Here is a 26,940-nt window from a genome sequence, read left to right on the forward strand (position 1 = left end):
ACACAAAGAGTGGGCCCTAATGTAAACCACAGACTTCTAATGATGGATCAACATTAGCTCATCAGTTGCAACAGATACTATGCTGACATAAGGTGTTAATAATAGAGGAAACAATGATCAGGGAAAGAGGAGCTATATGGGAGCTGTCTGCACTGTCTGATCCACTTTCTGTAAACCTAAAACTGCTCTACAAAATTAAGTCCATTAACACATTCTAGCTTTTTGTAAAACAATTCTGAAAGGCAAGCCACACCAAAGCAAATGACAGGTGATGCTAACAGGAGGGGGGTGGGGTCCCTAGGTGCCTTCAAGAGAATTCTATAATTTGGTTGTTTTTTAAGATGAGGATTACTATACTCAGAAACATAGTTTTCTTGTGCATTAGTCTACAAATGAAACAATAAGAAACAAATATTCCATATTTTGTCTAGAGAAAAAGATAAAGACATTAAAGAACAGGTGAGAATTATGATACAGGTAAGGAGGGGCAAGAAGCACTGCTTACCCCCTAGGAGAAGAGTGAAAGTATCACCATACTGCTTTTGGAGAGTAGCCATGAAACCTATGGGATCTTTCGCTAATTTCAGGGCTTCTCCAAAGTAAGGGAGCCAGCCTTTTATCAGTGGAGGCTCACCAGGTCTCCTGCAAGAAAAAAAAAAAAAAAAAAAAGAGAGAGAGAAAAGAAAAGAAAAAATTAAGTCATTCTTATTTTAATACATGTGGGTCACTCATCCAGTCTCGAAGTGAACTGGATGAATCACACAGCTTTTTTCAATTCTTTTATTCACTGATTCTAATATAATCATAGACATGGATTTATTGAGTCCCTCCAGGATGGCTCTGGGGTAGACAGTTTCAATTCATAGCTTTTGGTGAGCAACTTTTTGAGAAATTGTGTGTTGTGAGGCCCAAATGGTTGGCTGAAATGACAGACCCGTTCGGTAAACATTTTGTGTTTGAGAGCATGTGCTGGGTGCCGGGTGTTAGATGTCAGGTAGCTTAGCTGCCGAAGGAAAGCTCTTGTTAACAGATGTTAATCATACTGGAATTACATAATGAGAAGAGGCAATTATTAGTGTTGAAAAATCTTTTGTACTGTTCAGAACAATAAAACCTTAACATTATTTCCATGAAGTGTGTTTTATCATACTCTTTTATGAAGACTTTTATTCAAACTCCAAATAAATAGGAATATTTGTTAAATTTTACAAGATAACTTTTTTTGAACATATGAAGTATGTACAATGAAACACTGAAATACTGAAATAAAAAGCAAGTTTCTTCTTTTGTCCTATAATCCTAGCAAAACCAGACTGCAAAATTTCTTCCTAGTCATTTATTTGGTGAACTCAATCTGATTTAAAGTTTAAAAAAATCCAAAGCCATTTTATCCTAGCAGGGATTAAAACAAATATTCAAGAGAACTCTGATGATTCTCTATCCCATCTGTGAAGATGACTTATACTACACGCAGTACAACGCATTTTGATTAATCACAAGATATTACTAGCTCAGATCTAATCAAAGATCAAGATTATGTTCATACTCACGACGGACTTCTATGTGACTCGATTAACCTATCAGTAGATTTTATTTTCCTACAACCCAATATGGTAGAATTAGACTTAAACAAAAAAAGTAAGAAATATTGGATCTTATAGGGGAAAAAATAAACTAAAATAAAATAAATCCAAAGTGTGATAGAAATAAAGGAAATCTGTATCAAAACTTTGCTTTCTGTCTTTAGAGGACAATTTATCTTCATAGTAATTTACAAAATAGATGCTGTTGTTTAAATACATATACTTATGAATAGGAAGACATGAAACGTTACATAGAAATGTGTGTCTTATTCTTTGTCCCATTCCCCATTATTTTCTTGAAAGCAACCTTAGCAATGGAGATTTGCTTTTTTGAGAAATATAAAAGTGTACCAAGAAACCACTGTAACAGTTAATTTTATATCTAAAGATTAATAAAAAAAGAAGAGATTGCACATATGATTGTAGAGGAGAATTTTCAAGTTAGAAATCCTCAAGTCAGAAAGGCTATTCATCAAAGACTCTTCCAAAATTCACAAGTGATCTAGTTCACAAAATTTCCTTTCAAAATATTAACTCTCTTCCTCGGTCTACTTGTACTCTGTTTTGTTTCTTGTTGCTCGAACGTTGCATCGTGACAAAGATTTTGAAAGGCTTTTTGTCATATCATAATTTAATGCAACTAATTTCATCCTCTATGTTCTGTCACTCAGTCAAAAGCTGTAGTCTTCAAAGGATTTCTGGGGAGGGTGGGAGGATGGAGCTGAGAAACCTAAGGGAAATAGGGACTTAATGTTCAAAGTAGGGAAACACGTTAGAAAGCCATGCCATTGTTACAAAGATGAGGGGGTCATCATTTCTTACAGCTGGGCTCATTTTGGCAGAAATAAGCTTCAAAGTATTAAACACTATGTCACCACTCTGCATATTTTTCAGGAAAAAAAATACAGTGCTAGTTCAACTTATGACCCATCGAAGACAGGTAACAGAAATCTGTCTTCATCAGTGTATTTGTAAAAATTATTTAGGGAGGAAAGACAGCACCATAATGATCCAGAAAGACCTGCTGACATCTGGCGCAGCGCAAATACTGCTATTTGTCTCTCTCATGCTCCGCGACTTTGAAAATGAAATACTGACTGCTCACTGCTGAGTGAGGGGAGAGGATGCTTAATGCTTACTGGGATGATCACGTTCCAAAGCTTAAGAGAAAGAGGTCCAGAAGCAGTGGTGAGTAACTAAAAAACCCCTCAAAATCTATGGTCCGTATCCCTATTTTTCCCACCCAAACAAAACAGACTTCCTCAAATATCCTCTTTACTATTTAAAAGGCTGCAAGGACATATCTTGTACATTACACAAATTTAAGCTTACAAAGGTTCTCAGTGATTAAACCCAAGTTCTGTGCATAGACCGCTGCATCACCGCTCGCAAGTTCTTCTGTACCAGTTGCAGGCTACATCTTAAAGCTTATACAAAGTGTCAAGTATGGTCCACATTTATCTGGAAGCAAAGAGCGGAGAAGAATCTAAATACATTAAGTAGCTGTAAAATTTAAGAGATATTTAAAACACTTTCCTTTGGTTAAAAGGAGGCACATAAAATTAAAAAGAGTGCACCAACACAGAATCCTTGGTTTTTAATGATATATGAACACCTTTAGTTAGATAAACGGGTAAAAGACCTGACCTTTCACACATTCTTCCCCTAGATGTTTAAAGCCCAGTGTTTTCCAAAGCAATCTATACTTATCAGAGTGGTTTCTTCTTTTCCATTTTTCCTGTGATCATTCTAGGCTAGGAGTCCCGGTTACTGGAAGCATCTCCCAAGTAAGTGGTTAAGTAATCTTGATACACGCACAGCAATTCAGGAAAAATAAAATAACGTGTTGATTAGAAGTTCTTGAAGACTTAATATATTGGTATCAGGTCACCTAGTATCTACAACAGTGCCTTAACCTTTTTTTCCCTAACTAATAAGGTTTTCTGTGTGTGTGTGTGTGTGTGTGTGTGTGTGTGTGTGTATGTGTGTGTGTGTGTTTAAAATTTCAGAAAGCACAGCTGAAGTGCACGGCAGTATCTGATAACACAGACCTTGGAACAAACTGCGGTTAAGCAAGGCACTTTTGCAGCTGCTGTCTGACGCTTCCTTGACTGACTCTGGAAACTACTTAACTGGAAAACGTAACTTGCTGCACAGTGTCACTCAGAACTTATTCTTGGGACATCCTCTATTTCTCCACTCTTTTCTGGCTCCAATGCAGGCACCGGGACACCTGAAAATGTTCCTGCAATTCTAGATAGTTGAGAATCAACATGCTCTTCAGGATATTGGGGAGAGGGGGCCTCACTGCAGGGCTGTGGACAGAAGGTCCCTAAAGAGGTGTGTGTGTGAGACATGGCTGAGTCTCGGTGTACCAGCAGCCTCAGTGGGAGCCCAGGTTGGGCCAAGGAGGCACGTGTATCGGTTTCTCTGGAAACTAGGTGAGTTACAGCCAACTGAGGCACTTTAGTAAGGAAGACAAAGGTGAAGGACCACCCCCAGACCCTAGGCAGAAGGCACCCCGGGAAGCCAAAGGTGACCGACGTGAACATCTGTGCAGCAGGACTCACCAGATCAACAGAAAGGAAGGTGGAGGGAGAACCTCAAGTCTCACTTAATCTGTACACAAGTGGGACCAAGTCTTAAACAAGAAGTGACCGAACCACATTTGCCTGGAAATATTCAGTGTTTTCTGCCATTAGCAGAAAGAGGGGCTCAGAAACTTGGGTGCAGTTGTAAAGAACTGAAGTTACATTTCTGTACATCTGACTCACCCTAGGAAATTTTTAAACTCTATGGAGACACTTAGTTTCTTCACCTAAAAATGATAATAATAATTCTAAACTTAGAGATCCACGGATCGAGCTGAGAAAGTATTTGAAAGTGGCTGGTACACAGAGCAGGATTTGTTTTCCCTGCTATTTGTGTGTTATAGGCAGTGCACTGAAGTGGTTTTGCTCAGTCTGAGTGTGCTTCTTATGGAAAGAACAGCCTTCATTCACAAGAACAGCTTCACTGGGTGCTGTGTTTATGATGAAGTTCTCTGGGCATGGCCTGGTCTAAGAGTTAATGAAATGTCTCTGCATAAGATGCAAAGAGGAATTTCAGTGGGGGGCTGCAGTTGGGCACTAAGGGGCAAGAGAAATAAACGAAGTGGAAGGACAGAGGACAAAATAGTGAGGCTACATCACGGTGAGCTGGGACCCTGAGAAGGACCCTAATAGGACAAACGACACAGTGGGGGTAGGTTGCTTATAGGAGCAGACATGACGAATCTTCAGCTCTAGGAAGTTGTTTGTTGGCCTGGGAACCACATGGCTCCTTCCTTCCTTCTTTCTTTCCTCCTTTCCTCCTTTCCTTCCTTCCCTCCCTCCCTCCATCCCTCTCTCCCTCCTTCCTTCCTTCCTTTCTTTCTCTTCCTTCCTCCCTCCCTCCCTCCCTCCTCCTTCCTTCCTTCTCTCTCTCTTTCTTCCTTTCTTTCTTTATTTCTTTATTTCTTTCCAGACTATTCAGATAATATTATAACGAAGAGTTATACATTTGTATTAGCAATACATTAAAAATGCAGTATAAAATATCTGATGGTTCTCTGGTGTGTGACAGTGTAATTAGAAATTATTAGGTCTTCTGAAGTTTGCATATCAAGTTCTAATGATATTTCTTACGTTTAAAAAAATTATACAGTTGTCCCTTGGTAAATTCTAGACAGCAGTTCACTGTGGAGTAAATTTATTAATCAAAAGCAAAAGTCTGCCACAGAAATTCAGGAGTCTCAGTATACTCCATATATGTGACTCTTTACTTTAAGCCCAGGGCTTAGAATGCCCAGTAAAGTAATTAGCAATACTTACTGAGTGTTTAATATGCACAGGGAACAGCATTAGGTGCATTAGCAAACTATAAAGTGTCAGAGTGATTCCAAATTACACCCACATGGCCTTTTTCACCTGAAAACATTCAGTATGAGTCTGTCATACACACCACGTAAGCTCATATCAACGGTAGTAGAGAAACTGGAGGAATTAGGGCAGCGTCCAGCTGAGGGACTCCGCTGGGTGGGAGGGAGCGGGTCAAGGACGGCGGATGCAGGAGGCAAAACACAGCGGGAAGACTGGGAGCCAGAGGACACCTGCTCCTCATCCTGCTCTGTGGAGAATCCCGTGGGTATTAAAAGGGGACCTTGGACTTCCCGCCCCATGTGGGATAGAAATTTCACACACGTTTACTTTAAGTGTATGTGTAAATAGAAGTACTTGGATGTCAAATGATTTAGTGATCTCAGCACCTGGAGAACCTGGCTCAGCTGAAGAGCTATGATCTGAGAAAGGTAAGCGATAGAAAGGAATTCCGACTGACGTCTGTTTCTTTTATCACTGAGTTCAGAAGCCCCACTTTGACACCTTGCAAATCACAAGTTTTCAACAACTGTTTACTGTTTGAGGAAGAATACAAATCTAGTGAGTTTATAGACAAGAGTCTGATTTCACCATTTGAATCCATCATTAATTAATTATTAACCACTTATTAATTAATCAAACCAATTAATTATTATTTTGTTCTGCAAAATACACTGTTAAGAGAATGAAAACCCAAGCTGCAGACTGGAAGAAGAATCTTTGCAAAATACATGTCTGATAAAGGACTAGTATCCAACATGTACAAAGAACTCTTAAAAGTCAACAATAAGAAAAGAAATTAAAAATGGGCAAGAGATTTTAACAGACATCTTATCAAGGAAGATATACAGATGGCAAATAAGCATGTGAAATGTTCCACATCAGATGTTATCAGGGAACTGCAGATTAAAAAAACAATGAGATGCAACTACACATCTATTAGAATGGTTAAACTCAAAACACGGATGGACAGCCTCAAATCCTGGCAAGGATATGGGGCAACAGAAGCCCTCATTACAGGTGGGAAAGCAAAATGGAACAGCCACTTGGAAGACAGTTGCCTGTTTCTTGTAAAACCAAACATACTCTTCTTACTAGAGAAACCAGCAATTATGATCTTGGGTATCTACCTAAATGAGTTGAAAATGTGTGTCTACACAAAAACCTGCACACAAATGTTTACAGCAGTTTTATTCATAATGGCCAAAACTTGGGAGCAATAAAGATGTCCTTAAACTGATGAATAGGTAACAAACTTATATAATAAGTCCAGACGGTGGAATATCATTTAGCTACAAAATGAAATAGCTATCATGCTGTAAGAAGACTTGGAGGAACCTTAACTACACGTTGCTAAGTGAAAGGCGCCAATCTGAAAAGGCTACACACTGTATGATTCCAACTACATGACCTGGAAAAGACAAAACTCTGGAGATGGTTAAAAGATCAGCAGATGCCAGTTGTTAGGGGGTAAGGAGCAGAATGAAAAGGTGGAGCACAGGGGATTTTTTACAGCAGGGAAACTATCCTTATGTCACTGGAATGGTGGATACATGTCATTATACATTTGTCAAAACCCACACAACGTACAACACAAAAAGTGAACCTTGATGTACACTTCAGGACTTTAGTTAATGATAATGTATCAGTGTTGCTTCAGTTGTACCAAATGTACCACACTTCTGCAAGATGCTACTAAAAGGGACAACTGGAAGGATGGGAGGGTCAGGAGGGGGTTTTGGGAACTCTGCCATTTCCTCTCAATTTTTCTGTAAACCTCAAACTGTCCTATAAAATAAAGCATATATATATATATATATATATATATATATATATATATATATATATATATATATAAAATGAATTTAAAGCAGGAAATATGTATCAGTTTCCATTTTTTAAAAAAGTTAAAGAGAGTTTTTAAAAAGACAGGCAATTCTAGGATTTTAGGACTGCTCAGTATGTAAACTGGTACAATCTGCAAGTTTTTTTTTTTGTTTTTTAAAGTAAAGAGTTCTAGAACTCAAAAAGAGAATATCTGCCATCAGTTATCCTCAGCCAAACTAGGTCCATTCTGGCTATGACCTCATAAGGAGTCACTATTATGAAAATCTGAGCACTGAGTTTTTTGTATCTCTTAAGTCAGGAAGCTGGTTTTCAGTGACCTGAGGGACTTTGGCCAAAGTTAGTTTCTTCCTTGGCATTGTGGGGTTTTTGACTATTTTGTTTGCTATTATTTTTCATATTTTCTTTAATCTTTTTAATTTTTTTTTCTGATTTTCTTCTTTATTTTATTTCCTTCTCATTTTTTTCTTTACACTTTTCTTCATTATTTTTCTCATTAAAAATTTATTTTCTTTATTTTTTTAAATTGAAGCACAGTCAGTTACAATGTGTCAATTTCTGGTGTACAGCACAATGCATACACATACATATACTCGTATTTTCTCACTTTAAAAACAATTTAGTGTGTTAATATTTGTTGTCTGTTTATCTTCATTTCTGTTTGGCCCTGTGCTTTGATTCCATTACAGGAGATCAGTTTTACAGGTGGGCTTTGGAACTGACTTTCCTTCGAAGTGATCTGGATCAAGGTTTTCACCACCTTTTCTCAGTGTTAAGCTGAGCATGGGGCACCTTGCCCCCGCAGTCAGGGCAAGCTGCTGCGAGGTCTGCCGAGGAGCAGGAGACGTCGACAAGGATACCCTCACGGAGGCGAGGCTGCCCCAGTGCATCCCGACGGGGAAAGAGGTGGCCGTGAACACCATTAACAAGAGCCAGCAGAGCTCCTCCAGGCTCCAGAGACTATCCCACAAAGTCGAAGTAAGGAAGCCTTGGATCAGCCCAACACCATGAAGTTATTTGAAGTGATGGAGATGGAGGAAACACTGGACCTTGCCGTGGAGTGCGCTGGTGGAGGAGAGATGGTTGATCACCTAGTGGATCACGGAGGTGTGAAAGAGAGAGGCCCCAGGCAAATCATGCCAGAGGAGATCCCCTGTACGCACTGCAGCCAGAAAACCCGCCCTGGATGCTGACGTGAACATCAAGGCTGCACAGACCTTCGCTTCAGCAAGGAGTTCACCCTTGGCAATAAATGGGATCCCTCGTGTGGCAGCTCCCCCGGGCTGCCAGGGCCTCGCGGTGGGTGTGTGGAGCCCGAGAGTCACCCTACAAACACGCTGGTCAGTGGACCCCAGCCTTTTGATGGACAGAATTTAAAGGAGCACGGGGAACAGGTAGCTTCCTTCTACTTGTCCACAGAGTGTGAAAAGCTGCTCCAGAGAAATTTCTCATCCTCAATTCCAACAAGAGAGCCACTTTAGAGCAAATCATGAAAATTTCCCGGATGCCTGCAGAGCATGGAGATGAGGAAATAAATTGTAGGGAGCCACTCCCTGACTACAGAGTCCCCCGTGGACCGAGCTGGTGGTGTCTGGGGCTTCACAGTGTGAAGAGGAGCAGCCGTGACACGATGTGACGATCTCTGCCCTTAGTCCTTATCCATGGACAGAGACACTTTGGGGTGCTGTTTGACACTCGCCTCAGAGTCTATCAATTATTTATTATTCAGAGAAATTTGTTTGCAATATACCTTTAAGTGAATAAGGCAGTTAAGTAACCACAGACACAACCAAATCACATTATTTTCCTAAAAAAAAAAAAAAGGAATATAAATGCAAAGAAAAAGGTCTGGTGTACTTTCAGATGCTACAGGTCATTACTTCTGGCTGGTGAAATTACAGGGTTTGGTCATCTGGCCTTCTCATTTGCATGACAAAACATACTGCTTTCGAAGAATATTTGTCACTGATTTTGTAGAATGTCTCTTAGTTTGGGTTGTCTGATGTTTCTGCCTGATGAGGCTGAGGTGGTAACATTTTTGGGAAGAATCCCACAGAAGTGTGCTGCTCTCAGTGGATTGTTATGGAAATTTAAAGAAAATGCTATTTTAGTGGCAGCATGAAAGCCACGTACAGAAGGCACTGGCTTCTAAAAAGCAGTGGCTGGCAAAAATGACGCTCTACAAATGAACCAAAGGCTGATTCTAAAAGTGAGCACAATGGTCCTAAGGCAGGAGGCGGCAGCAGCAGCCTGAGGTTCACCCCAAGGACAAGCAGAACCCACCCCACTCACACTCCGACAAGGAAGAGCAAGCAGTGGGGGGCCAGACTAGGTAACCCTACAAAGTAGGAGCCCATTTAGTCCAGCAGGGTCCAGGCGACATGCAAATGAGGTGGGCAAAGTTAGTTCTTTGACAGCCACGGGGGGGGTGCTTGTCACAACTCGGGGTGCAGCTGCTGGACTGTGACAAGCTGCTAGTCTCTTTATGGCTCCACTCAGAGGAAGAAGCCTTGACTACAGAGTCCCCCATGGACCGAGCTGGTGGTGTCCGGGGCTTCACAGTGTGAAGAGGAGCAGCCGTGACACGATGTGACGATCTCTGCCCTTAGTCTTTATCCACGGATAGAGACACTTTGAGGACACTGCCTCCACCCCCTCACAAAACCCCAGTGCATCTCACGTGCATGGTTAGAGGACAGGTTAATTTCTTCCCCTTGTAAATAATAAATCATACATTTTTAGGACTCTTGATTCGTATGTTGTACATGTATGATCTGCTTAATATTTGTTGACTACAAGAAGCAGACCTACTGTAATCTCTTTTCAGGATGAACATTAATCCAACTCTGTCTAGAAAAATTATACAATTCATTACCAAACATAATCTCTATTGTACCCTGTGCTTAACCTTCATTTTTGTCCCCAGTTCGATAATCTTGCAAATCCGCTGGTGGTGTGTGATTGGCATCTGGTGTTCACACAAGCACTGCCTCACGAAAAATAAATGAAGAACTCCCAGGCTGAAAATGCCACCTTTCAGACTATCAATGGTTCTGTTCTCTGCTCTTTGGTAACTTCGGTACCACTCTAGGAAGGTCTGTTAAACTCAGGGCTCACACACAAGACTTCTACTCTGGAAATGTTTTGGCAATTGACTTAAAATTTGACTTAACTTCTCAGTAGCAAAGATATTCACTGTTCAAGCATTTTTGATCAATGCATTAAATGTAATAGCAAAGTAAAAGCAAGCAATGCTTACTGGTCACAAATGTCTCCATTATTGGCTTGGGATCAGAGCAAAACTAATATGAACATGACTAAGCGTATCTTCACACCCGAGAGCATAACTCTTCAAGCCATGTTCCAGTTGAATCTTTAAGCTGTCAGTTCACCTATGCAATTGTGTGATCCGAACAAAGCTTCGTCTGCACAGTATGCCTTCTAAACTTGATTCCATTAGCAGATTTATACTCATGCCTTGATCAAGTGAGTGATTTGTAAATGCTTCTTTGGCTAAGAAGCCAAACCACAACCATGTAGGATTTCCCTCTGAGAAATCTATGACTGAGCTGTTTCTTTTTTTTTTTAAGCTGAGAGGAATGCCCAGGTTGGCACCATGGAAATAACGTCAAGGCATATTTTACAAACCTATCATTTAAAACTTAATTGAGTCTAATCTAAGCAGGCTTCACAGACTGATCACAATACTGGAATACCATTTCTTTACGAACTGGACCCTAGGCTAAGGAGGGCACGGGTCAAGCTCTCATCTGTTCTTATGTGCACTACTACAATAGCTCCTCATGAATGTCGCTACACTGTGGGGCTCAGATTCAGGTCTCTGCCACTGCCACCAGCTTGGTGACTTTGGCCAATTTACTTAACCTATCTTTGCCTCAGATTCCTTATCTGTAAAATGGACACACTACTATACTTTCCTCATGTAAGAATTAAATAAGTTGGTGCTCAGAAAGGACTGAAGACTGTTAACTACTACCATCATCATCTTCATTGTCATCATCATCTTCACATTGCCACTGAGGTTTTCTAAAATACAAATCCAATCTCGGCTCTCTCCTGATTTCTCTTCCCTAAAAGTTTACAATAGAGTACCAGTTTTTAAGATTTTTTTTCATTTGCATTCATTTTCATTTCACTTCTTTTATTTGCCTAATTTAGATTTCAGTTTAGAGCTGCCACGTATGATTTGCTGGTAAGGGGACTGGACACCACAACGCCCTTCCTATATTTTCAGGCTTTGGATTAGTTGAATAAACACACTCAAAAGAACAAAATGGCTCAGAAGAGCACAGGATCTTAGGAGGAAGCCAGTTAAGAATGTTTAAATGGCCTGGACCATTCTAAAAAAGGGAAATCAGTTCATAATGGAAAGTTATTTCAACTCCTTAATTAAAATAGAAAACCGTGCAACTGAATTTGTAATTTCTGAAATGATCAGTTGCTAATTTATTTTACAGACGGGATTTGATTGGACTCCATGGACAAGCTATCAATTCCATTAACTCATCATTTTGTACATTTGATTAAATCATTTGATTTTTGAAACATTTAATCAAAAATCAGAACCCACAGTTTTGTGGAAACTAAACTGTAACAGAGGACTAGCCCAGAGAGCCTTGGTAATGACAATACAGAGATCAATGCCAACAACATATAAATGCATAGTCAAGTTATCAAATGATATTTCATCAATCCAAGCCAATGAAGAAACCAAGGTCCAAATTTTGATGGCCAATACTAAAATAATCAAGCTCAACTTATCAGAACCATAGGAAAGGCAGTTCAAGGGTACTCTGGTTTGCAGAGAAGTGGAGCTTATGAAAAGCCTGAGGACCATATGTTACATCTGCTTCATAATGCAATCATTTAGAACCAAAATACTGTGTAAACTATTAACATGGCTGAATCTAACAGTATCTCTACATTTGTAACACAGCACAAGGCCCTGAGAAAGGCAATGTTTTGATCTTGTCAGGAATTAGAGCACTCTTAAAGAGGGAAAATAGCATTCTTTTCCAAATACTGGTTCCTAACCTTGGCTAGAGATTTTGTCACTGCATAAAAGGAATGTATGACTATTTCAGGAAGCCCACCACCACTATGAGAGCATGGGACATAGAAGACATGGTGCCATACTTATATATAGACAATTCTAAAGTTATCTTGCAGACTCTAAAGTTCCGTTAAAGATAACCTTCTACATATTCTAAATATAATTATTGCCGTGTCCTTTGCTCATCTTGCTCCCTCTTATGAGCACGCTCCCACTTATTTTGTGAAATCCATTTTCAGTGTTTTTACCATGATCATTACTTAGGTCATGTTCAACTGCTTTGTTTCTGTGTTTGCCTTGTTTTCTGTGCACTCATCACTAATTCTTATCAATCTCTTTCAGTACTCTCTAAAATTGCTCTCAATATGGTCAGACATATGGTCCTGTAATTTTCATATAGCTCGTCTCCTATTTTCCATCAATTTTTCCTTTGCTCCAGTCAAAAAAAGGCTGTCTTGACTTATCCCTTTCAAAGATTATTTTATTTCTACTCTTAGATTTCTAATTTCCAAGAGGTCTTTTGTGCTGTCTGCTTATACTTTATACAAACTACATTCCATTCTTGTTTTATAAATGCAGTTTCTTCTCTTATCTTTCTAAGAGTATTAAACACAGTTTCGGGGGGGATTTTTTTCTGTTCCCAAATCGTGTTTCCTCTGTCTCTTTTTTTGTTTCTTTGTCATGGTTTCTCCCTATCATGATGGAAGCGTTCCTCGATGTTTCATGATTTTAGCTTCCTTTAACATTTGAAAACACAACTGTGTGTGTGTTGGTGAGGCTGGTGGATTTCACTATATTGTAATCGGAAGGGTGTCTCATCATTTTAATAAGCTATGTCTCTTTGCTAGTTAAATAAATAAGGCTATATCTTTTGTGAATTCTAATTTTGCTTTAGGGACTTTGGGAATAGAACATGGTATACAAATATATATAAATATATTTCCTACAAAAAGTTAACCAATTTTGAATTTGTCTTAATTATCATTTTTTGGAGATTACTGCCAAAGTCATTTGGAGTAAAGTTTGCAGATAAAAAAAAAATTAAAGTTCATTTCTATTTATGGAGGTGAGAACAAATAGAAGATATTGTCACAAAGTGGAAGGTTGACATTAGAAATAAGAAAAGAGGAAAAGATGATGGGTTCTATAGTTGTGCGAATTTTCAGCAAAAATTCCAGGGTGGAGTAAGGGACTTTATTATTTCAGTGTGTTGTTTCCAAAAGAACTCCAACACTTCTGTTAAGTGATATTATCTTGTTTCTGGGGCTGAGAGGATTAGGGAGAACTGGCAGAGAGAGCTGAGGTACCGATAGGTTCGTCTTTTTCATCTGGTGAGGTGTGTGTGCGTGTGTGTGAGCATGTACATATGTAACTATTTTGAACTAGGACTTGAACAAAGTGATGCCAGGGTCAGTAAAACATGAATTCTTTCCACAGACCACTCTTCAGGAGGCAGATGCCTTAACTCTGGGTAGAATAAAAGCATTAAAAAAGCAAGGACTCAGTGTGAAGGTATAGCTTATGGGTTCAATCTCTAGTGACTCTGTCAGGAAGAAATAAATACCTAATCACTCCCCCCACCACCAAAACAGACAGACAAACGAAAAAGCAAAGACTCCGATGTCTCTCTCTCTTCTCGCTCCTCAGATACTTCCTGTCCCTCCTCAGGAAGACCTGGATTTTGACAGAACCCTTATGCATCTACAGAAGGTGTTTTTTCCTCCTCTATAAGTAGGGCACAAGCTAAAAAAACAGATGCCACTATTAGATTTATAAATGGTCATTCTACCACTTTGAGAGCTTACAAGCAACCCCGCAAAATATTAACTTAATGATTGTTAATGACCTTTTAAAATTCATTCTGCCTCTTTCCTAGAATGAAAAATTTCATCCTGTTATTTTTAAAGGCGTTTACTTCAAAGCATGAATATGAAATAAACAAGCAGTTTACATACATCTATAAATAGACACATATATATATGCCTGCTTAATGGCAGAGCAAGTCCCTTTAAAATTAGAGACAAATGTATTAAACATCTTGTAACTCTACAAGAAGAAGACAACCCAATAAAAAACGGGCGAAAGATTCAAATAGACATTTCACCAAAAGAAGATATACAGATGTCCAATAAACACATAAAAGATTGTCAACATCACTCATCTTTAGGCAAATTAAAAACTAAAATGAGATACTAATACTCACTCACTAGAATGGTGAAAATCAAGAATGACTGTACCAAGTATTGGCAAGAACGAAGAGAAATGGGAACTCTTGTACACAGCTGGTGGGAAAATATAGAACAGTGTAATCACTTTGGAAAAGTACTGAGCAGTTTCTTACAATGGTAAACATATGCTAACAATACAGTTTAGCAATTGCTCTCCTAAATATTTCTACCTACAAGAAATGAAAATACATATCCACATAAAGACTTGTGCATGTGAATTTTTCATAGGTATATCAATCACAACTGCCCCAAATCAGAAACAATTCAATGTCAATCAACCAGTGAGTGGATAAACCAAAGGTAGTATATCTAGATAATGGAATATTATTCAGCAATAAAGAAAGAATAAACCATTGATGTATGCAACCATACTGATAAACCTCCAAAGCATTATGGTAGGAGAAAGAAGCCAGATACATGATTCTATTTACAGGGAGTTTCTAGAAAAGATAAAAATAGAGGCAGAAGGTAGATCAGTTCTCCCTTGGGGTTGATGGTAGGAACAGGGATTAAATGCAAACAGGCAAAAGGAAACTTTTCAGATGATGGAAGTCTTCAAAACTGAGTTGTGGTGATGGTTCTGCAACAGTATCAATTTACTAAAAGTCATCAAATTGTACACTTAAAATGAATGAATCTCATGATATGTAAAGCACACCTTGACGAACCTGCTGAAAAACAAGGAGGCATCTTGTATGAATGATTTTCCCAAAGTCACACCAGGAACAAAGCAGCAAAAAGACCAGGAGCCAGGTCTCCTGACTCCCAATCCAATGATTTGTTTTTTCTGACTATACTATCCAAGGCAAGACAGGCACGTCTCAGGGTTGAGGGAGTCCTGACTTTCTGAAAGCAGATTTTTCTCTTTTTCTGGTATGTTTTTCACTTGCAATGAGCCCAGAGGTGATAAAGCTATAAAGTAAATAAACATAAGATGTTATCTCCCATAGGGCAACTTCTGTTTGTGGCTAAATGAGCCAAGATGAAGAAACACTTCAAATAAAAAACTCAGCTGGAGCAGCATAGCAAAGAGGCTGCTGAGCTTGAAAGGGAGTCTGGCACATAGCCACTGTGATTCATAAACTATAATGTAATAAACTCGTATGAACAAAAATCTAATTTCCATATTCAACACTGGTTACCTGAATGAGCCATAGGAGAGCTCGTTTTTGGAAACAACATTAATTCTCTGGGAACAAAATGAGCCACTTGATATCAGCCAGAGTGTGGTAGCTAATGGGGTTCAAAGTCTATATTCCATCAATACCTTTCCTCCATCTCCAGATTCCAAGCGGTATCTCTTGAAACTTCTCCAATAAAACTTAGTCTACTTGGAAACTTACTTAGAAACACAGAAAACTACTTAGAAACTTTGTCTAGTTTAATGTCTGTTTTTTTTTTTTTAATCACCTCTCGTTGACAGAAGTATAATGCAGGGCCAAAAATTAGGCATCTGAAGCAAAAGGCAAGATGAGGCTATCTGAGTCTCAGAACGGTTTAGCCCTCAGTACCACCAACTCAGAGAGTTACACTATTTGTAGCAAAGTGACAGAGACTCAAGGCTTTGTGGCACCTAAGTTTTCAGAGACTAGAACTAGCAGTATTTACCCCAAAGGGCTCAGGCAAACTAATTCTTAACAAAATCTCAGAAAAAGCCCTGGAAAAAAGGAATATGAGAACTAGAAGTTCTTTAAACACAAACTTTTAAGGAAATAGCTTAAGAGCTGTGATAAACTGCAGTCATGTTAAAAATATCCACTGTTCCTTCCTTAGAAGCATTAATCCTTGATGCCCCGAGTGATGCCAGGCTTAACCACGTGACTTTCTTTGGCCAAAGGTCTGTGAGCAGTGTGGCTAGGAGTGGAATTGCCAGATTGTACCGTTAGTGTATGTTTACCATTATAAGAAACTGCTCAGCACCTTCCCACCAAGATAACTAAGATACAATGCAATGACTGTCATGATAGGGTTGTTATGGGTTATGTGCTATGCCTCGTAACTCGCTGCGTACTCTGATTCAGTTTCTCTAAATGACTTCCCCAATTCATTTTTTCCTTGTCTTTCCTCTCTGTTGAATTTAACACCCTAGTCCATGCATCTGCTCCTCTTCCTTGTATATCTGGTCTCCACATACCCTCGCCAAAGAATACTGTTACTCTACAGAAAGACAATGATATTTAATGGCTGTATCCATCTTGGCCATGTAAAATTATGCTCAAATCCCCACATGAACATGCAACTCCCAGAGTGGTTTATTCACAGTCCTGCAGGACGCACTCATATTCTTAACACATGTCATTAACACCTTATGTAACTTCAGTGCATGTGACGTGGTGTTTGGAGGGCCCCTCTCTCATTGATACCTCTGTATCTCTGTGAAGGGGAACTTCGAAAATTTGATTCATCCTGTTTTGTTTTCACCTCTGCTAGTCATTGGCAGCTTTGTAATAATTATTTTCCTTGCGATACAATAATATTCATCCCACAAGGAGGTTATGTTAAAGGTAGTTTAGTGAGTAGGATGGGAATATTTTTCCTACCATTTGATCTAGAAGATGCTATGCACCTTTTCTCAAAATTTAATTTCCCAAAATGCATCTTGTAATTTCTGCTGAATGAGACATGGGAGCGACAGGGGATTAGTAAATTCTATACTTCAGAAGCATCAACTGTCAGCCTCCCAAAGTGATCTGAGGTTTAAAAATACAGTATGATGGCACCTTCCTGCCAATAAGCATTAGCATCAGCCTTCCATGCCCACATGCTCTAGGATCTGTGCATATGTTTAAAATAAAATCACTTTACAGTTTGTTTAATTTCAGAATAAACAAGGACTTAAGTTAACAGAGGCTTCTCTCTAATAATACTATTCCCTGAAGAAAGATAAATGTTGGATGCTCAATATGGGTCAAGTTTATTAAAACTGTGTACCTGTCCCTAATAATAAAATGAAACAAAAAGGTAAAACTAGATGTATTACTATAAACTGCCTTACCGTCCTAAAAATCATTAGAAACAAAGTCACAGATCACTCCTAGACAGAGAGATGTCGTTTTGTATGCCACAGGTAAAATCATTTTCTAACACAGCCTGGCAAAGAGCTTTTCTAAGTTTAAATCATAATAGATTAGAAATTTTTTTTTTAAATTCGTGTTTTTAATTTGGACCTTCTGAAATACTTATCATTCAAAATGTAAACTAAGAGCAGCAGAAAATTTCCTGTATTTGGTCTTCATAGGGCCTTTCATCCAAGTGAAAATGCCTCACTCTCAAGTGTACCTGGGAACTTCCCTGCAAAGCACTGTGGTTGGGCCAAGAAGCAGCCGATGACCTGGAGGACCTTGTACGATTTTCACTGGGTGTACAAAACACAATTACAAATGCCGATTTCTTAGATTACGAAGATACAGAAAGGTGTACTGGAGGTGGGGGGAAACGGGGGAAGTGAGGATGAGAGGCTGAGACCACCCACCATCTATTCCGATCCTCTCAGCTTTGGGGAAATACTCCGTGGAGAGTGTTCTCAGTGGCTCTCTAATGCTCCAGAGCTCCCTGGCCCTCCGGATGCGGTTTCTCTGCCCTCTGACAGCACCCGGAAGATATGGTTCATTCTCCCACCGTGCAGCCAGCAGGGCAGCCAGCAGGTGCAGAGATCATGCCCCTCCACCTTCCAGGCCACTCTGCTGCACCGCTTGACCCACAAGGTCCAGATTAAGGCTGAAGCTATTTCTACAAAATAAAATGGCGTGGTTGGAAGGTAATCTGGGGGAAGTAAATGAACATATGGAGACTCTGGAATTTAAAACAAATGTTGCAGTGCTTCCCAAGAACCTAGGCTGTTGATCTGGGTGACTAAGAGCACAGGGTCTGGAGCAGATTATCTGGGTTTGACTCCTGGTTTCTATCTACTCAGTGTATTCTCTCGGGGTGAAATCTCTCTGCATCTTGGCTCCAATTTCTTTTCAAAGTAGGGCTAATCATATCTCCTGCCTTATCGGTGGTTGTGAAGATTCAATGATGTGTGGAAAATACTTAGAAACATTCAAGTTCAAAAGAAAGGCTCTATCAATGATGGGGACTATTGTGAATCACCACAGATATCCTGAGGACTTAAAAAAAAAGAACCCGATAGACACAGGCAATCCTTGCTTTTCACAGGAATGAGGGACCATAAAACTGTACGTGATGGAACTGTGCAAAGTGGTCTTAATAATCAGTGGGGAGAATGACCATCATTCTGTGATCTTTTAAAGTTTTTGTCAAAGCATTAAAACCCCTCTTTCTGTTGGGTATAAATGTATAGTGAAATTATAAAAAAAAAAGTAAAGTTAATATTTACTTAGTAAACTGGATTTTAAAGCATTAGAAACACTGAAAAGCAACTTTTTTTTTTTAATGAAAAACTTGAATAGTTTGAGCAGGGACTGCCTGCTTCTTCTTGCCGTGTGACACAGGGTGAGCATCTTTTCTATGCCTTGGCCAACTGTCACATTCCTTTCTAAGCCGGGGTCAGCTTCCAAAACTTTATCTTTTGTGCTTTCAGCGTTGGGAAATATCTCCAAGAGTTCTTTTAATGTGCAATAAGTTATTTGTTGTGGTCACTTCCCCGGGAAGATTATCCTTTGCATCACAACCACGTTCCACATTTATGTCACGTTCCCTTCACTGAAGTCCCTCTGCTGCTCATCTGGAGTCTCCAGAATGGCCACGGTGTCAACATCCCCAGGCTCAGCTACTTCGTCTTCAACCCCCACTCTCGTTAGATTCCAGTCACGATCCCAGCATTATCACTGTTTCTTTGCTGTACTTTCATCTTTCTTGGTCAACTCCCTCTTTCAAGTGTCCAATTTTTGAGACAGGTTTATCACTGGGAGACAAGGCAGCAAGACAACTACACACTGGTGTGAACTGAATAACATACATGCAGTGACCGATCACGGACTGACATTGAAAGGACTGACGTGATTGGTCACTGGTCATGATGTGCATCTGTTATCTACATGGTGATTTGTGGACTGAAGAGTTAGCAGGGACGTTTGTACTTTATTTTTCACAGTAATATGCTGTAGCAACTGACATTTGAACAATATTGTTGGGGAACTGGTGTTACTTAACTAAGTCATGTAACTCAAAATTTGTGCACATTGAAACTGCAAAGTGACTAATAAAAAACTATCATACATCACATCTATGCTAAGATGTGTTTTAATATTGTGCTATTCTATGTACCTTTGGTAATTTTCTTTTCTGATTTTATATAATTTCATCTTTCTATATCAGTAAATCTATACCTAGAGCATCCTTTAAAATGGGCTGTGTGACTTCCACGGACTGGATATAAACAGGGTTGTTGTAATGATGTAAGTGGCACAATATACATAATGCTCTTAGAATTGGGCCTGCCACATAGCAAGGACTAAAAAAACGTTAATTATTAATATTTATGAGCACAATTTAGTTGATTTCCTATTGATGGATGTCTAGATAGTTCCTAATTTTAACATATTATGATGAATATCCCTGCACATAGATCACTGTATGCTTGCAATGATTGTTTTGAAAGATTAGCACAATCTTGGCTATCTGTACTCGGAACAAGGTTCTTAGATCCTGACTCCTCCCCAGCAGGAGAAAATAGCCACAGTTACTGCGGGGCTGGGAGGAAAAGTGGGAGCCAGACTGCATTTCTGAGTTGAGACAGCTGGGGGTGGGACAGCTTGGCAGGGTTATTCAATAGGCAACAGCAAACACACATCTTGGGTTTGTAAACGATGTAGAGGCTTGGTTGTCAATACATAGAACACAGGAGGGAAGTCAAGTCCTGGGGTGTGTGAAACTCACCCAGGAAGAGCCAACGGCAAGACACGAAAGGACAGAACCTAGTCAAAAGTCAGTATTTAGAAATGATAAGCGCTAAAGATAATACCAACAACAAAACAACATTCACTGAGTTCTTACTACGAGTCAGGTGGCCCGTCAAGCACTTTATATCCATTATCTCGATCAGTGCTTAAATATCCACCTTTATGAGGAAGGCACTACTATGGTTATCACAGTCTCTTTATAGATTAGAAGAGTGAGGCTCTCTAAGGCTGCAAAGCTAGCCCATGGCCACTCACTAAAACATGGTGCAGGCAGGATTTCCAGACACACGTTATGCTTCCAGAATCTACAGTCTTAGCCTTTTGTGTTCATTATTATTGCTGTGTAACAATCTACCCCCAAATGGGGAAGCTTAAAAGGACATTTACTATTTCACCATTTCTGTGGGTCTAGAATCCAGGCAGCGTTTAGGGTGCCTCTGGCTCAAGGTCTCTAGTGAAGTTGTGCTCACGTGTTGGCTGGGGCTGTGGTCTCATTTGAAGGCTCGGTGGGCAGGCCTGTAAGAAGCCTTGGTCCCTGGCCACTGGGGCCTCCGCACAGGGCTGCCTCGTGACGGAGGAGCTGGCTCCCCCCGGGGCAGTGACCCAAGAGAGCAAGGGCGTGAGCGTCTAAGGTGGAAGCCAGTCTTTTTGTAACCTAATCTTGGAAGCAGCAGCCCATTATTCCTTCTACTTGTTAGCAGCAAGCTATTAAGTGCAGCCCACACTCAAGGGGAGGGGAACACACATAACTACCCGGAGTCAAGGATCACCGGGAGGCCCCTTAGAGGCTGCGTGTCCCACCACTCTGTGAGAGTAATATTAGGCTAACCAGACGGACACAGGCAGCAAGGAGTGGGGACTTACACTTCCCTGAGCAATACCTTAGAATGTAGGCTATCATTTTCATTCTTTGTGCTGCTGTGAGTTTGTTTAATCTGGAAAATGTAATGAGAAAACACACAAAGCTAATAATTGAGAGGCTGGAAAAGCACAATGAAATTTTCAGAAAATGGAGGAGAAACGTAAGAGAGGCCTGCAGATGTGAGAGAGGATGTGTGATGATAACTTGCAGATCTTTACTAACTGAGTGAGAGTGCAACACAGTGCACTTCAGCGGCAACATGCAGGACTTCAATAAGCATAAAGGGTAAAGGCTTTGGCAGAAGGGCTACGTAGTCCAAGAACAGGAGATCCCATGGGTCTGCGTAGTGTGAGGGTGGTCCTTTCTGAATGTGAGGGATCACCTCAGAGGGTGCAGGTTTCTTCCAGATTAAAGTTCTGACAAGGACGAAACAGGGTTTTGTAAGCATCTGGGAAGAAGGCAGCCAAGTCCTTCCACGTAAGGCCACTTCAGTGTTCTTCAAAGTTAGTTTCTGCCAGCTCAACCACTCTCATATGATTTATTGCCATTTGTTTGCAAGGAAGCCAGTTTTTATTTTGAATCCTTTTCATTTTGAGAACCAGAGATGATTGAAACTATTTTCCTATGATACTGGAGCCAGAGCAGTTGATTCTAGCTACATCCAGATGGTTTGCATTGCTTAGGCTGATTTCTGCTAAACTGTTTAATGTTGTTAATAATCCTTTTAATATATTTAGATTTGTGTGCAGGGTAAAGGGGGGCAGATCTGGTACAGATTGGAAGTCACAGCTCCTGCTGGACTTCTGATGAATTTGTTAAATCCAACTGCAGTCTCTCGTACTTGTTCCAATTTTGTTGAACTCAGAGTAACCTCTTCCTTTAAGATGTGACACTCAAAAGCAATGGTTCATTAATAGGGACATTCAGGGAGTGTGAACTTGATTGTTTGGGAAATACATGACTTTAATATGAAATGCATTATTTAGAAAAATTAATTTAACTATAGTTTTTATTCAGTAGAGTTTGAAAAAGCATGTTGTGAAGCAAAAAATACCAACAGCAAGATTATCTTCCACATTCAATGAATCACAGGCCTGCTGACTTTAATTTTTAAATATCTAACATCCAACTCTCCAGCCCATCTCATGAGGTATATGGCCCTACCTTGCTTCCCAACTAGACCCTAACAAAGGCCTCCTGGCTGGCTGGTCTCTCTGCTTTCAGCCTCGCCCCTACAGAGAGGATAAAAGTGACAATTGATGTGTATTGACAGCTTACTATTGGGTTACGCACAGTGCTCAAGGCTGGGCAGGATCTCATTTAATCTTCATCATAAGGTGAGAAGGTAATTCTACTGCTGTCTCCATTTTCTTGATGAGCAAACTAAGACTTAGAGGTCAAGCAACTTGCCCAAATCCTAAGTCAGTTCTGTTCTTCCCAATAAACCAGAATGTGAATGCACACCAGGCCACTTCGCTGATTAGAAGCCTCACTGGCTCCTTGGAATAGACGAAACAAAGCACAAATCCCTTAGCAGCTGTTTCAGTGGTAACGGCCCCAGTCAAATTCTGAGTCCTTTCCAGGTGTCCAGAATTCCACTCACGTGGCCACAAATCCTCACCACAACCCTACGAGATATGCGTGCTCTCCATCATGGTAGAAGAACAAATGATATCTTGGGGTGATTTCTAAGATCACAAGGCTATTAATTGTCAGAGATGGGATTCAAACTCAGTCTGTTCCACCCCAATCCTGCATCCCCCTCTGACCCTCTGCCTTTCTCCTCCAAACCAGGACCCCATTTCCCCCTCGTCCTTTTCCTCCCCTTCATTCTATTCATCTACTCAAGTAATCCTGGAACACAGGCAATTTCTGAAACCTGCTCTTCCTGGTTTCCAGAATTTATTTATTTTTCTTGTTCACCTGGCAGGTATCTCGGGATCACTTAAGACTCAGCTGAAACAAACCACTTCTTCTGAACCATTTTCTCATCTTCCTTCCTCCGCCCTCTCCTTGCTGGAAGATGAGAAGTATTTTCTTTTCAGTGATACTTTGCAAATAGTTGTGAGGAAGCTGCCACCTCCTTTTATTACAAATGTTTATTTGTAATAGGCGGCGACGGGGAATCATCTATTGATTCATTTCGCACAACTAATTATTCCTGAATGCCTACTGGTGTGTCTGATATTTATCTCTGCTTCCCCAGCTCTTAGCCCAGTGCCTGACACTTAAATAGTCCAAACGAATGACTGGGAATGAACGGCTAAATGGAGACTCCACTCAGGAACGTGCAAGAGCTGGATCTACAGCAGTCATTTCTGAATCAGACGCTGAAGCTCCTGAAATATGGTCTGCCATGATCCACTCGCTTTCTCCATCCATGGACACGGCCTGTCTCATCGGAACACTATGTTCTAAAAGATGCATGAAGTAGCCAAGGAACCCCTCCAATTTCTGACAGTTGCAAACACAAAGGAAATGTCTGCCAGACAATTGCAACAAGGTGACCCTTCGCCTCCCGGGCTCTTTGCTGTCTCACCTCCACCAGCAGCCACACTGCAGACAGCACATGGCACATACTGCTGACTGTCCTCTTCGTCCTTTCTCTGCAAGTTCTCCAAGCTTTCTTTTCAACAATTGTCTCACCACAAAGAGACAAGGTTGCGTTCAGTTTCACCCCTAGATCCCGAGGATCAAGAACTGCATTTCTGTCCACTGAATCTGGCAGCACCATGCTTCTCTCTAGCCTGTCCCCCGAAACCCCATCTTTGCCTTTAAGTTGCCCAATACTCCCTTTTTCTCAGCCCCGCCAGCCCCACCACTGTTCTCTCTGGCCAGACCCACGGCCGCCTCTCGGGGAGCACTGGAGAGACTGCAGCTGGGCGCTTTCAGAATCCAGGCTGGGGAAGGGGAAAGGCTGCCTGTACTGGTTCTCATTGCTGGGTCTCAGAGCACACCCTGTCCAGGCCTGAGGTCAGCCGGGGGGTGCGAGTACACATGTGTGGGTGGGGGTGGGACTTGAGATCTGACTGCTTCGCAATTTGAATAACCCGGCCAACAGGAGTGCACTATTTTTCAGGCCACACAATATATACTTACACACACACACACACACACACACACACACACACTGCTATTGGTTTCAGCTCAATTTTAATAATAATAGAAACTACTTCTGTCAGACACTGTGCTGAATGCTTTGTATAGATCACCTCTTTTCATCTTTACAGTCAACCCCTGAAGCAGATTTTAACTTTATTCTTTTTTACGGGGAGAGAAACCAAGACTTGCAGAGGAAAGAAGTGTGTCTCACACGACAGCAAGGAAGTTGGGATTTGATAAGTTTTGATACATGTTTGCACCTTTGAAACCAAGTTTCCTGATTCCCTTTCTCACTCTCTCTCTCCTGTCACCCATTCCCAGGCATCCTGCTTTCTGTCACAATAGATTTGTTTGAATTTCCTAGAATTTTATGTATGTGTGTGTGTGTGTGTGTGTGTGTGTGTGTATGTGTGTATATGGGATAATATGTCCTAGTATGTATCTGGCTTTTAAAAATCTGCATAATTATTTTGCGATTTATCAATGTTCTGTGTATCAGTAGTTCATTCTTTTTCATCCATACTTTTGCTTAAAGTATTCCACTTTAGAGAAATAGTTCCAAAGCAAGTGACCCGGGGAGAACTCACAACCCGGAAGTGATGCACCATCACTCGACTTACTCTGTGGGTAACACAGCCTAGCCCTGGCGCCAGGTGGACGGGGGCTCCACAGCGTGAGAACACAAAGAGGGAGGGGTTTACGGGAGGGTTGCTTGGACCCTGTGGCCACAGTCACAGCTAGGGCCCCTCAGTCCTGAGTCAGAAGCTAGGTTTTGGCCGCTGCCCTCTGAACGCGATGGGAAAGCCACGCCCCAGAACTGCTATTCCATTAAGCTGACGCCCTTTCACCCAATTTCACTGACCTTCGCTGCTGAGTGCAGACTAAATGGGTGGGCGTGCCAAAGGTGGAGAGACCTGGGATGTGAGCCTTAATCTCCATGGGGAAGCTACCTTGGTTGCACCTGTCCTTTATCTATAAATTCTTGTCTGTCTTAAAGGCACTGAAGCACGAGAAACACTGAGACAGAATACAGAGCTGAAATACCAGCAGAACAATGGCATAATTAGTTTGTCCAAAGGAACCCAAGCCAACTGCAATTTGGCTTGATTATGCATGGAATTAAAATTTGTCTCTGCCAATCACATTGGCATCACCATAAAGAAGAAACCTAGACCATGGCTGGCCAGTGAATTGGACCCTGGCAACTTATACAATGATTTTCTATGTGTCACATATGAAAATGATACCAGTTCATAACTGTCCGTGGGGCACACATTAATGCCTATTAATTCAGCAGACAATGCCTACTGTGTTAGAGGTACCGGGTCAGGCTCTGTGTGCAATTCCTAGATGAAAAGCTATGATTTTTGCCCTCCCTTAAGAGGTCATTATAAGAAGCGGGGAATAAAATCAGATTGTTACCTGAAAACTGGGTTTGACTCTTAGTGGGTATTGAGCCAAAAGACACATGCAAGCCAAGGAGTGGGAGAAGGATGGATTTATCATTACTTGCAGCAGGTAGAAGACTGGGGATCTTCCCCAAAGCAATGTCTCCCTCAACAACAGAATTGAAAAAACTTTCCAAAAAAAAGTTATAAGCTAAGGAGACATGCATGTTCATGAAGAAATTTGGGTGGTGTATGCATATGCATGAAGGGGCTTGAGCAGAGGAGAATTCAGCATTGAATTGGGTCAAAGGGTGACACAGTCCAGGCACTAGGTGACTGAAGAAGTTATGAGGGTCAGAAAGGTTAGTATCATTATTCCTTAGGTGCCAGTTAATCTGCTGGTTGAGCGGTCAAGGGGGTGAATTCTGCAGAACAGCTCAAGAACACGCTTCAGGCTAATTTTTGCCTTTGAAACAGAACTGGGAGTCTTTGCAACTAACACACTGACTCCCAGTCCTCTGACATGGTCATCTCCTTTTCTCCCTGGCCTGGCTGTTTGTTTTTTATTTCCTTTGCTCTCTTAAAATCATTAACTACTGAGAGCTATTCTTCTTTAAGGACTAGTACGGTGGCCAGGCTTAGCTCACAAAATGGCTTAGGCGTAATGGCTTCTCTTAAGGTGAAAGTTTAGGTCTGGTTCTCTTCCTCCAGGGATCTCCCACCCTGTCTGTTTACAAGACTACAAAGGTGGGGAGATTAAGGCTATGTGGAGTATCAAGCACTCTGGGGTTTTGGAGATTGAGGTCATATTCTTTTCAGATAGGCTGGAAAGGCTTCAAGGAGGAGGGGCCATTTTACACTAAAAGGCAGAAATGCCAGAGGAAGGCATTCTAAGAAAAGAGAAGGTCGGTCAATATTTAACAAGCTATATAAACGACTAGGCAAACTGAGTTTGGGCAAATTGTTTTACCTTAGACAAGGTGCTTCACTTCAAGTACTTAAAAAAAATTTACACACTTTCTCCAATTTTTTAAATGACTGTCCAGCCCTTAAGTATTAGCTGTCACTGACACACAGAAGTTATACTTTTAAGTATTT

The 26,940-nt window shown here is 40.7% G+C and overlaps 1 protein-coding gene across 1 annotated transcript in view; it reads right to left on the minus strand.

Moving 5' to 3' along the window:
* The window catches only part of LOC105094653 (cytochrome P450 7B1), a 153,305-nt gene that overhangs the window by 31,226 nt on the left and 95,139 nt on the right, over nucleotides 1–26,940 (minus strand). Inside the window, exon 2 of the mRNA XM_031441559.2 lies at nucleotides 506–642. Coding sequence (XP_031297419.2) covers nucleotides 506–642 — 137 coding nt within the window. The remainder of the gene's footprint in view (nucleotides 1–505; nucleotides 643–26,940) is intronic.

This window comes from Camelus dromedarius, chromosome 30 (assembly GCF_036321535.1).
Source record: "Camelus dromedarius isolate mCamDro1 chromosome 30, mCamDro1.pat, whole genome shotgun sequence".
In the NCBI taxonomy this organism is placed as follows: Eukaryota; Metazoa; Chordata; class Mammalia; order Artiodactyla; family Camelidae; genus Camelus; species Camelus dromedarius.